Genomic DNA, 13,016 nt, shown 5'->3' on the forward strand with positions numbered 1-13,016 from the left:
TGTCACCTGACCTTCAGCTGGATGCCAGCGTCAGAGACAGAATTGTGGTCCACGCTGGAGGGGTTATCCGGATCATCGCCTATGTTTCTGGAAAGCCTCCTCCAACCATCACCTGGAGTATGAATGAAAGAGCATTACCTCAAGAAGCCACCATTGAGTCCACAGCCATTAGCTCATCCATGGTTATCAAGAATTGCCAGAGGAGCCACCAAGGCATCTATTCTCTTCTTGCCAAAAATGAGGGAGGAGAAAGGAAGAAGACAATTATCGTTGATGTATTAGGTAAATACTTTCAATTTGTCCATGCAACTTGACAATAACATTTTTATTTCACCTACAACAAAGCTATGTTATAATAAAACTATGTTACGAATAATTTGGAAAATAAGAAAAATCGCCCACAATCCCACTGACCACAATTAGCTATTTTTTAAAGATTTCCTCCTTGCTTCTTTATCCTATACATATGTTATACGGCTGTATTCCTATAAAGTTTCGTGTGTTGCCTTTTTATATAACATGCCACCATAAGCATTTAATATGCTATTCTACAGTTTTCATAAAAGCAACGTTCCTACAAATGTACAAGAAGGTTTCACAATTTGCTAAGGTTGACCGTTTTCACAGCATGGGATTATATCTTTATTTGCTAGTTATCGTAATACTGCAAAAATTCCTTTGAAGGGTTTCAGTATTCTAACGGAAGAGAAGAATCATATTTGGTTATCAACATTGCATGTCTAGTCACTGAATATAGAGTTGAACTTTACAAGCTTTTTCATGCCTCTCGCTGGCTGCTTTATTCCAGTGATTTGCTCAGAGAGTGAAGCCCTCCCACTCAGATCTCTCTCTTAGCACATCTCTAGGGACAACCATACTGCAGGCAGCCAGTTTTAATGTGAAAAGTGCCGATTCTCTATTGAACATAATTAATGTTATAAAAACATGTTGTGGTTTCATTAATGAAAATGGCATAAAGAAAAATATTAATATCTCATTGAGTAGTAATTCTACAAGATTTTAAGTTAGTTTCAAGCTCCTAAACACCCTTTTACCCAAAGACTATTATTTTAATTTGACAACTAACACAATACCAGGTTCAATTTCAAATCTCTCAAAGGTCATTCTGAGATTTGGGACCTCTTGTGCTGCTCGTTGATTCACTGGCACCCAGAAAAAAGCTCATTCTCTCTTTTCTCTCTGTAGAGTAAATTGGACACAAAAGTAGCCATGCCACTCCTCACCCTCTCCTGTCTCCCTCAGAGGGTTCTCCTCCCCGAAGCTCCCTCCTATCTGACTCACAAATTATTAAAAATAAAATTACTGTTCCTTCAGCTTCTACTAAAACAGAGACAACCAGTAACTGTTGCAAACCTACTTCATTTAAAAACATGATTGAAAATAGATACGAAGGGGAGGAGAAACAACTCAATTAATAGACCCAAAATCTTATTTTCTCCTAACCATATTTTTATTTCCTTTTTAAAAACAGAGGGTAACAAACATTGAGCCCTGTAGTTTGTTGAAGACAAACAACGAGAAATCTTTTCCTCTTATTTACAGATGTGCCGGGTCCTGTTGGAACACCTTTCCTGTCTGACAACCTAACCAATGACTCCTGCAAACTGACATGGTTTTCTCCAGAAGATGATGGAGGCTCTCCAATCACCAATTATGTCATTCAAAAGCGGGAAGCTGATCGCAAAGCATGGACCCCAGTGACATATACAGTTACTCGACAAAACGCTACCGTCCAGGGTCTCATTCAAGGAAAAGCCTACTTCTTCCGAATTGCAGCTGAAAATAGTATTGGCATGGGCCCATTCACTGAGACAACAAATGAACTTGTCATCAGAGATCCAATAAGTAAGTGCAATTTAAAGCAATTTCATCCTTTGTCACTTCTTCACTCAATTAATAAAAAAAACTATGGTGACAAAATATGTGTATAAATGCCAAACATTTCATTCATTTGACAAGCATTCATTAGACAAATACTCACTATCTGATGTTGGTAGTATCTGAATGTGGTTGTGAAAGAGATTATAGGAATATATCTTATTCTTCAAATCTTCCCATGTATACTATACTGATTTTTTTTTAATTTCCCACCTAATTATGTAAACATGAAATGTTTTATAACTCTAAAAATACCAACTCTGGAGAACTTTCCTAAATCATTTGGCCTCAATGAACCTCTATTTCCTCATCTGATCAGAGGAAATTAGATTTTATTGGGTCCTTTTTAGTTCTAATAGTTCTGTGATGAGATCTATTTTGTTACTGTTCAGAGCACGTAGTTTAATGTTTAAATGCAATCCTCAAAAAGTATTTCTTACTACATTCTACTTTCATTTTTAACATGACAGTTTTTTCATGATCATTCCATACTTATACTTGCAGCTGTACCAGAGCGTCCTGAAGACCTAGAAGTCAAAGAAGTTACTAAAGATTCTGTTACTTTGACTTGGAATCCTCCAAAGTATGATGGCGGATCAGAAATTATTAACTATGTCCTAGAAAGTCGTCTCATTGGAACTGAGAAGTTCCACAAAGTTACACAGGACAACTTGCTTAGCAGAAAATACACTGTTAAAGGCTTAAAAGAAGGTGATACCTATGAGTACCGTGTCAGTGCCGTCAATATTGTTGGACAAGGCAAGCCATCATTTTGCACCAAGCCAATCACTTGCAAGGATGAGCTGGGTATGTGTCTACTGCAGGTTATACTTTGAAAACTTGTACATTTATAGATTTATCCTAAAGCCTCAGTAAAACTGACTTGCCTTTACAATTGTAAATTTTAGCTCCTCCAACACTAGACCTCGACTTCAGAGATAAGATCACGATTCGAGTTGGTGAAGCTTTTGCCCTCACTGGCCATTACTCAGGCAAACCAAAGCCTAAGGTTACTTGGTTCAAAGATGATGGTGATGTCCTAGAAGATGATCGCACTCATATAAAGACCACTCCAACAACACTGACTCTAGAGAAGATCAAGGCCAAACGTTCAGACTCTGGCAAATACTGTGTGGTTGTGGAGAATAGCACAGGCTCTAGGAAAGGTGTCTGTCAAGTTAATGTTGTTGGTAAGTATTATTTATCAAAAAGAATAGATGCCCTGTTCTTTCCAAAGTAGAAGTGGAAATAATATTTTGTGCTGTGATTTTTTTTTTTCCCTGCAGACCGTCCTGGACCACCAGTGGGACCAGTTATTTTTGACGAGGTGTCCAAAGATCACATGGTTATCTCTTGGAAGCCACCTTTAGATGATGGAGGCAGTGAAATTACCAATTATATTATTGAGAAGAATGAGGTGGGCAAAGATATTTGGATGCCTGTGACATCTGCAAGTGCTAAAACAACATGCAAAGTTTCTAAACTGCTTGAAGGAAAAGATTATATTTTCCGGATACGTGCTGAAAACCTGTATGGAATAAGTGATCCTCTGGTGTCTGATTCAATGAAAGCCAAAGATCGTTTCAGTACGCATTACATTTCATTTTAGTGATTCATTATTTGATGTTGTTAACAGAAAAAAATTTTCTAACACATTTTGATAATGTTTATTATAGAGGTTCCTGATGCACCTGAGCAACCAATTGTTACAGAAGTTACCAAAGACTCTGCATTAGTAACCTGGAAGAAGCCAAATGATGGAGGAAAGCCCATCACAAACTATATCCTGGAAAAGAGGGAAACTATGTCTAAACGATGGATTAGAGTTACCAAAGAGCCTATCCATCCATATACTAAATTTAGGGTTCCTGATCTTCTAGAAGGGTGTCAATATGAATTCCGGGTTTCTGCAGAAAACGAAATTGGTATTGGAGATCCAAGCCCACCATCTAAACCAGTCTTTGCTAAAGATCCCATTGGTATAGTATTAAAGCATTCATTCTGTTTTCATGTTATCCAACTTTGTTTTCAAGAATATTTTAACTCCTTTCTCTTTTTCCCTTTTATTATGTAGCTAAACCAAGTCCACCTGTTAATCCTGAAGCAATAGATACAACGTGTAATTCAGTTGACCTAACTTGGCAGCCACCACGTCATGATGGTGGGAGCAAGATTCTGGGTTATATTGTTGAGTACCAGAAAGTTGGAGATGAAGAGTGGAGAAGAGCCAATCATACTCCTGAGTCATGTCCTGAAACTAAATATAAAGTTACTGGTCTTCGGGATGGTCAAACCTATAAGTTTAGAGTAATAGCAGTCAATGAAGCTGGTGAATCAAATCCAGCTCATGTTCCCGAGCCAGTGCTAGTAAAAGACAGACTTGGTGAGTAAAATGTTCTCAGCTGCATTTGCAAGGAAGGCAGGTGTCTCACTGTATATGCTTTTGTGTAAAATACATTAGCAATCAAATCTGAAAGTACTGTTCTCTTTATTCTAGAACCCCCTGAGCTGATTCTTGATGCCAACATGGCAAGAGAACAACACATAAAGGTCGGTGATACTCTGAGACTTAGTGCCATCATCAAAGGAGTGCCATTCCCAAAAGTAACTTGGAAAAAGGAAGACAGAGAGGCTCCAACCAAAGCAAGAATTGATGTTACTCCAGTTGGTAGCAAGCTTGAAATTCGTAATGCTGCCCATGAAGATGGTGGAATTTATTCCTTAACAGTGGAGAATCCAGCCGGTTCAAAAACTGTCTCAGTAAAAGTGCTTGTGTTAGGTAAGAATTTTAGTATGTTTTTAATGTAATAACAAATGAAAAGTAAATTGTGATACATATTGAGCTCTTATATGCATTAATCACTTATATAACTGCATTATTTAATACTTTTCAGATAAGCCTGGGCCACCTCGAGATCTGGAAGTCAGTGAAATTAGGAAAGACTCTTGTTACCTTACTTGGAAGGAACCACTGGATGATGGTGGTTCTGTTGTTACAAATTATGTGGTTGAGAGGAGAGATGTTGCCAGTGCCCAGTGGTCACCTCTTTCGACTACATCAAAGAAAAAGAGTCACTGGGCTAAACATCTCAATGAAGGCAATCAGTATCTCTTCCGAGTAGCTGCTGAGAACCAGTATGGACGTGGTCCATTTGTTGAAACACCTAAACCCATCAAGGCTATGGATCCTCTACGTAAGTTGCTTTCTCTGGATACAAAAGTATTGTTTGATGGGGTTTGAGAATATTATTTATTCATCATAACTTCTTCTTTTGAAAAGATCCCCCAGGGCCACCCAAGGACCTACACCACGTAGATGTTGACAAGACTGAAGTCTCCCTTGTTTGGAATAAGCCGGATCGTGATGGTGGCTCTCCAATCACTGGATATTTGGTGGAATATCAAGAAGAAGGCACCCAAGACTGGATTAAGTTCAAGACTGTGACAGAGTTAGAGTGTGTTGTTACTGGACTACAACAAGGAAAGACCTATAGATTCCGTGTAAAAGCTGAAAATATTGTGGGTCTTGGTCTGCCTGACACAACTATCCCGATAGAATGTCAGGAAAAACTAGGTAATTTTTGAATTGGCATTATTTTTTTATTTCTTTTTAAAACTATTCATATTATAAAAGAAAAATCTAATTTCCTCGTGTTTACCTTTCAGTACCTCCATCTGTGGAGCTGGATGTGAAATTAATTGAAGGCCTTGTGGTAAAAGCTGGAACTACAGTCAGATTCCCTGCCATTATAAGAGGTGTACCCTTTCCTACTGCAAAGTGGACAACCGATGGGAGTGAGATTAACACAGATGAACACTATACAGTTGAAACTGACAACTTCTCATCAGTACTTACTATTAAGAATTGCTTAAGGAGAGACACTGGAGAATATCAAATCACAGTTTCCAACGCAGCTGGCAGCAAAACAGTAGCTGTACATCTTACTGTTCTTGATGTTCCTGGTCCACCAACAGGTCCTATTGATATTCTGGATGTTACCCCTGAATATATGACTATCTCATGGAAGCCACCTAAGGATGATGGAGGAAGCCCCGTGATAAATTATATTGTTGAGAAAAAAGATACAAGGAAAGATACATGGGGTGTTGTCTCTTCAGGAGGCAGTAAGACAAAGCTGAAAGTCCCACATCTGCAAAAGGGCTGCGAATATGTTTTCCGAGTTAGAGCAGAGAATAAGATGGGTGTTGGTCCTCCCCTTGACTCCATACCTACTGTTGCTAAACATAAATTTAATCCTCCATCTCCTCCTGGTAAACCAGTGGTTACTGACATTACTGAAAATGCTGCAACAGTGTCCTGGACTCTGCCAAAATCTGATGGTGGAAGTCCAATAACTGGTTACTATGTGGAACGTCGAGAAGCAACTGGCAAATGGGTGAGGGTCAACAAAACACCTATTGCTGATCTGAGATTTAGAGTGACTGGACTCTATGAAGGAAATACATATGAGTTTAGAGTTTTTGCTGAAAATCTTGCAGGACTAAGCAATCCATCTCCAAGTTCTGACCCAATAAAAGCTTGCCGGCCCATCAAACCACCTGGACCACCTATTAATCCTAAACTGAAAGACAAGAGCAAAGAAACAGCTGACTTGGTATGGACAAAGCCTCTCAGTGATGGCGGTAGCCCCATTCTAGGCTATGTAGTGGAATGTCAGAAAGCTGGTACAGCCCAGTGGAACAGGATTAATAAAGATGAACTCATTAGGCAATGTGCCTTTAGGGTACCTGGACTAATTGAAGGAAATGAGTATAGGTTCCGTATAAAGGCAGCTAATATTGTGGGAGAGGGAGAACCAAGAGAACTAGCAGAATCTGTGGTTGCAAAAGATATCCTTCATCCTCCAGAAGTAGAACTTGATGTTACTTGTCGTGATGTTATTACCGTTAGAGTGGGCCAAACTATCCGCATTCTTGCTCGAGTCAAAGGCAGACCTGAACCAGACATAACTTGGTCCAAGGAAGGCAAAGTACTGGTCCAAGAAAAGCGAGTTGACCTACTTCAAGATCTACCTCGTGTTGAGTTACAAATTAAAGAAGCTGTTAGAGCTGATCATGGCAAGTATGTCATCTCAGCTAAGAACAGCAGTGGACATGCCCAAGGTTCCGCTATCGTTAATGTCCTTGACAGGCCTGGGCCTTGCCAGAATTTAAAGGTTACCAATGTAAACAAAGAGAACTGTACAATTTCTTGGGAAAACCCACTAGATAATGGTGGCTCAGAAATAACAAATTTCATTGTGGAATATCGCAAACCAAACCAGAAAGGCTGGTCAATTGTTGCTTCGGATGTCACTAGGCGGTTAATTAAGGCCAACCTTTTAGCCAACGATGAATACTATTTCCGAGTTTGTGCAGAGAATAAAGTAGGTGTTGGGCCAACCATTGAAACAAAAACTCCAATTCTGGCTATTAACCCTATTGATAGACCAGGTGAGCCTGAAAACCTTCATATTGCAGATAAAGGAAAGACATTTGTCTACCTAAGGTGGCGGCGGCCTGATTATGATGGTGGCAGCCCAAATCTATCATATCATGTTGAGAGGAGGCTGAAGGGCTCTACTGACTGGGAAAGAGTCCATAAAGGAAGCATTAAAGAAACCCACTACATGGTCGACAAATGTGTTGAAAACCAGATTTATGAGTTCAGAGTACAAACGAAGAATGAAGGTGGGGAAAGTGACTGGGTAAAGACAGGGGAAGTTGTTGTGAAGGAAGATTTACAGAAACCAGTACTTGATCTGAAATTAAGTGGTGTGCTAACTGTCAAAGCAGGGGAGACCATTAGACTTGAAGCAGGTGTTAGAGGCAAACCATTTCCAGAAGTTTCATGGACCAAGGACAAAGATGCTACAGACCTAACAAGATCACCAAGGGTCAAGATTGATACCAGTGCTGAGTCATCTAAATTTATTCTTACTAAAGCAAAGCGAAGTGATGGTGGAAAATATGTAATTACAGCAACTAACACAGCTGGCAGTTTTGTGGCCTATGCCACTGTCAACGTTTTAGACAAGCCTGGTCCTGTAAGAAACCTTAAAATTTCTGACGTGTCCAGTGATAGGTGTACTATTCGTTGGGATCCACCAGAGGATGATGGCGGCTGTGAAATCCAAAATTATATTCTAGAAAAATGTGAGAGCAAGCGAATGGTTTGGTCTACCTATTCGTCTGCTGTCTTAACACCCGGTGCTACAGTAACACGTCTCATAGAAGGAAACGAATATATTTTCAGAGTCCGTGCAGAAAATAAAATAGGCACAGGGCCTCCAACGGAAAGCAAACCAATCATTGCAAAAACCAAATATGATAGACCTGGTCGCCCTGACCCCCCAGACGTCACTAAAGTAAGCAAAGAAGAGATGACTGTAGTTTGGACTCCACCTGAATATGATGGTGGAAAGTCCATCACAGGATACTTCTTGGAGAAAAAGGAAAAACACGGAACACGATGGGTCCCTGTTAACAAGAGTGCAATCCCTGAGAGACGTTTGAAAGTACAGAATCTCTTCCCAGGGCATGAATATCAGTTCCGTGTCAAGGCAGAAAATGAAATTGGAATTGGCGAACCATCTTTGCCATCAAGACCAGTGGTGGCAAAAGATCCCATAGGTATGATGTTCTTGCTTTTTCTGATATTACAGCAACTCTTAATCTCAAGCACAGAGTTGTTAGACAAACAAATTAAATTCATAGCATCAAAACTTTATTTTACCCAGTATTTTTCCAAGTAGATCTTTTACCAAATCACCTAAAATGTACAAACAATGATAGATTCTAATTTTATGAAAGAAAATAAGGACTCAGTAATTGAGAAATTGAACACCCTGTCTTTGAGAATGGACTTTATAAAATTACACGTTAAAGTATTACTAGTAGTCGTTAACCATGTATAAATTTATTCTTACATAATTTATTTTCAGAACCACCTGGTCCACCAACCAATCTCAAAGTGGTTGATACAACCAAAAATTCCATAACCCTTGGGTGGGGAAAACCAGTGTATGATGGTGGTGCACCAATAATTGGATATATTGTGGAAATGAGACCAAAAAAACCAGACACATCACCCGATGAAGGCTGGAAAAGGTGCAATGCTGCAGCACAACTTGTTCGCATGGAATTCACTGTCACCAGCTTGGACGAAAACCAGGAATATGAATTCAGGGTGTGTGCCCAAAACCAAGTTGGCATTGGGCGCCCTGCAGAACTAAAGGATGCTATTAAACCTAAAGAAATCCTAGGTGAGGCCCTAGTTTATCACTTCATTTATTCATACTTCACTTCTCATATGACTTCCCCATATTCTGAAAAATCAGCTTATGGCTTTCATGTCATTTGTAGAACCTCCGGAGATTGATTTGGATGCCAGCATGAGAAAACTGGTCACAGTGAGAGCAGGATGCCCTATTCGACTATTTGCCATCATAAGAGGGCGACCAGCCCCTAAAGTCACTTGGCGAAAAGTGGGGATTGATAATGTGGTCAGAAAAGGACAAGTCGATCTGGTTGATACTATGGCCTTCCTTGTCATCCCCGATTCCACTCGTGATGACTCAGGAAAATATTCCTTGACGCTTGTGAACCCAGCTGGCGAAAAGGCCGTGTTTGTGAATGTCAGAGTGTTAGGTGGGTTGCTAACAAACTGCTTCTTCCCCTTCAAAAATGCATTCATTATTAAGGAGGCTGAGGAGACCTGTATATCTGATTTTGTGGTTCTTTACAGATACTCCTGGACCTGTGTCTGATTTAAAAGTTTCGGATGTCACGAAAACATCATGCCACATTTCCTGGGCCCCTCCTGAGAATGATGGTGGGAGCCAAGTGACACATTATATTGTGGAGAAACGGGAAGCAGAGAGGAAGACATGGTCAACAGTTGCCGCAGAAGTTAAGAAAACAAGCTTCCACGTCACAAATCTTGTGCCTGGGAATGAGTATTACTTCAGAGTAACTGCTGTGAATGAGTATGGCCGTGGTGTCCCAACAGATGTCCCCAAACCAGTGCTTGCATCAGATCCTCTAAGTAAGTAATATCCTTCCATTTTTCCTCCTTTTATCTCATCCCCTACTTTAGCAAGGTCAAGGTACCAAAACATTTTAATCCATTACTGAAAGGGATTTAATTTGTAGAAACCCAAACAGTACAAATAAGTATCTGACTCACTCCTTAAAGACTTTTTGATCTGCCTCACCTTGAACTTTTTACTTTCGACATACCGAATGACAGTTTCCATATACTTTGAAGTAAGAGGCATAACACTTAAGTATATTAGCAAATGGACGTGATTCGGTTACCTGGACAGTTCTCTAAATCATGTTTTTCTTTTAGGTGAGCCGGATCCCCCAAGGAAACTAGAAGTTACTGAAATGACAAAGAACAGTGCTGCATTAGCCTGGTTACCTCCCCTGCGCGATGGAGGCGCTAAAATTGATGGCTACATCATTAGTTACCGAGAGGAAGAGCAGCCTGCAGATTGCTGGACAGAGTACTCAGTGGTGAAAGATCTCAGCCTTGTTGTCACTGGCCTAAAGGAAGGAAAGAAATACAAATTTAGAGTCGTGGCCAGAAATGCTGTGGGCGTCAGTTTGCCAAGAGAAGCAGAAGGAGTGTATGAAGCCAAAGAACAGCTGTGTAAGTCGTTTTTATCATGTGATAAAGTTTATTAGAATTTCCTTTTGACATGTAGTCATTTCTCCCTGATGAATCTAGTTCCAGAAATACTTGAAAAATAGTAGAGAAGAGTAGTTTTGAAACTTTTGGGCCCACAACACATAATAACTAAACTTTACCTCATGACACAGTACACATATATATAACACAATACCCATACATATATATAACTTAAAAAAGTTTCCTGAAGTAACACCTACATTTCTTCTGCATGCCAGACTCATGTTTTCTATTCAATTCAATCTCATTTTTAAAAAAACATATTAGCTGTAATGCAAACATTAACTTGAACCCACTGATGGGTTGCAACCCACAATTTGAAAAACACTAGTACAGTTCCCCACCAGAGGAAATTGAACCTCCCCACAAAATTAACATATTTTCATTTTCCTTTTAGTGCCACCAAAGATTCTTATGCCAGAGCAAATTACTATTAAAGCTGGGAAGAAAATCCGAATTGAAGCCCATGTGTATGGAAAGCCTCACCCGACCTGTAAATGGAAAAAAGGAGAAGATGATGTTGTCACATCCAGTCATCTGGCAGTACATAAAACAGACAATTCTTCAATTTTGATCATAAAAGATGTTACTAGGAAAGACAGTGGTTACTATAGCCTCACTGCAGAAAACAGTTCTGGGATAGACACTCAGAAAATCAAAGTTATCGTCATGGGTAAGTTACACGTCGGACAAATGGTTGTCTAACTATGAAGATCAGCAACATTCTTTTCCTATCAAATCCCTGTTCTTACATTTCTTTCTTCTTGGTTCATGCAGATGCTCCTGGGCCCCCTCAGCCTCCATTTGACATTTCAGACATAGACGCCGATGCTTGCTCCCTGTCATGGCACATCCCTCTGGAGGACGGAGGCAGTAACATCACCAATTACATAGTGGAGAAGTGTGATGTAAGCCGAGGTGACTGGGTGACAGCTCTAGCCTCAGTGACAAAAACTTCCTGCAGAATTGGAAAACTGATCCCAGGCCAGGAATATATCTTCCGGGTCCGTGCTGAAAATCGATTTGGCATTTCAGAACCTCTCACATCTCCAAAGATGCTGGCTAAGTTCCCATTTGGTATGTTTCTTTCAGGAAGCAAAAAGAAATTGTTTTCTTTCTAGCCTGTTACTTAGGGTCGAAACTGACATTTGCCTTGTCTTCATCTCCAGATGTTCCTAGTGAACCGAAGAATGCTCGAATCACTAAAGTCAACAAAGACTGCATGTTTGTGGCATGGGACAGACCAGACAGTGATGGAGGGAGCCCTATTACCGGTTACCTGATTGAACGCAAAGAAAGAAACAGTTTGCTCTGGGTTAAAGCTAATGATACTTCTGTCCGGTCAACTGAATATCCTTGCGCTGGCCTTATAGAAGGTCTTGAGTATTCATTCAGAATCTATGCCCTAAACAAAGCTGGATCCAGCCCACCCAGCAAACCAACAGAATATGTAACTGCAAGAATGCCAGTTGGTGAGTTTTTGTTGTTTGTTGTTGTTGTTGTTGTTGTTGTTGTTGTTTGTATTGGGGGACATATTTAAGTCTTGGAGTCCCTGAAGATTACTACTACTGCCATTTAGGAATATGTTCTGGGTGGTAATGTGAAATATAGAAGTTTAAAAATTCTGCTATTAAGCTAAGTGCTGAGAATACCTCTTTTGGTTTTAGATCCTCCTGGAAAGCCTGAAGTTATTGATGTTTCCAAGAGCACTGTATCCCTCATCTGGGCTCGTCCAAAGCATGATGGAGGCAGTAAAATTATTGGCTATTTCATAGAAGCTTGCAAACTTCCTGGTGATAAGTGGGTACGGTGCAATACTACACCTCACCAGATTCCCCAGGAAGAGTACACAGCTACTGGTTTAGAAGAGAATGCTCAATATCAATTTAGAGCAATTGCCAAGACAGCAATAAACATTAGCCAGCCTTCTGAACCTTCTGATCCAGTGACCATCCTCGCAGAAAATGGTAAGATTCTGTTGAGTATTATAGGCAAAGGTGGACAACACTCATATTGTACATTTCTCCTATTGAAAAAGTAAATCTATACCTATGGAGAAAAGGACAAGTAAAGTGATAGGTACTTTGTATACAGACACTAAAAATTATGATTATGGAGAATCTTAATCACATGTTAAACTGAAAAGCAGGATACAAAACTGTGAGGACCATATAATTTCAGCAACAGAGAAGGATGACAAAGAAATGCACCAAAATGATAATAGTGAAAATTAAAGGGCATTGGAATTATGGGTGATCTGTGTTTTTCTTTATACTTTCAGCATGATCAAATTTCTACATTAAGTCTGTGTTTCTTTTATAATGAATATGATACTTTTAAAAATCCCATCTTGAAAGAGACAGAGCATATGAATTTTTCCACTTTTATTAATAAGAATTATATAATGTAGCTTTCATATATT

At 39.7% G+C, this 13,016-nt stretch overlaps 1 protein-coding gene across 1 annotated transcript in view; it reads left to right on the forward strand.

The window, feature by feature from the left end:
• Nucleotides 1-13,016, forward strand: part of TTN (titin) — a 271,719-nt gene that overhangs the window by 201,854 nt on the left and 56,849 nt on the right. Inside the window, exons 254-272 of the mRNA XM_033112268.1 lie at nucleotides 1-282; nucleotides 1,564-1,866; nucleotides 2,404-2,706; nucleotides 2,808-3,089; nucleotides 3,186-3,485; nucleotides 3,576-3,878; nucleotides 3,974-4,282; nucleotides 4,397-4,678; nucleotides 4,794-5,093; nucleotides 5,180-5,473; nucleotides 5,566-8,532; nucleotides 8,844-9,164; nucleotides 9,265-9,549; nucleotides 9,647-9,946; nucleotides 10,253-10,555; nucleotides 10,992-11,267; nucleotides 11,372-11,671; nucleotides 11,764-12,066; nucleotides 12,262-12,561. Coding sequence (XP_032968159.1) covers nucleotides 1-282; nucleotides 1,564-1,866; nucleotides 2,404-2,706; nucleotides 2,808-3,089; nucleotides 3,186-3,485; nucleotides 3,576-3,878; nucleotides 3,974-4,282; nucleotides 4,397-4,678; nucleotides 4,794-5,093; nucleotides 5,180-5,473; nucleotides 5,566-8,532; nucleotides 8,844-9,164; nucleotides 9,265-9,549; nucleotides 9,647-9,946; nucleotides 10,253-10,555; nucleotides 10,992-11,267; nucleotides 11,372-11,671; nucleotides 11,764-12,066; nucleotides 12,262-12,561 — 8,313 coding nt within the window. The remainder of the gene's footprint in view (nucleotides 283-1,563; nucleotides 1,867-2,403; nucleotides 2,707-2,807; nucleotides 3,090-3,185; nucleotides 3,486-3,575; nucleotides 3,879-3,973; nucleotides 4,283-4,396; nucleotides 4,679-4,793; nucleotides 5,094-5,179; nucleotides 5,474-5,565; nucleotides 8,533-8,843; nucleotides 9,165-9,264; nucleotides 9,550-9,646; nucleotides 9,947-10,252; nucleotides 10,556-10,991; nucleotides 11,268-11,371; nucleotides 11,672-11,763; nucleotides 12,067-12,261; nucleotides 12,562-13,016) is intronic.

This window comes from Rhinolophus ferrumequinum, chromosome 8 (genome assembly GCF_004115265.2).
Source record: "Rhinolophus ferrumequinum isolate MPI-CBG mRhiFer1 chromosome 8, mRhiFer1_v1.p, whole genome shotgun sequence".
Lineage (NCBI taxonomy): Eukaryota > Metazoa > Chordata > Mammalia > Chiroptera > Rhinolophidae > Rhinolophus > Rhinolophus ferrumequinum.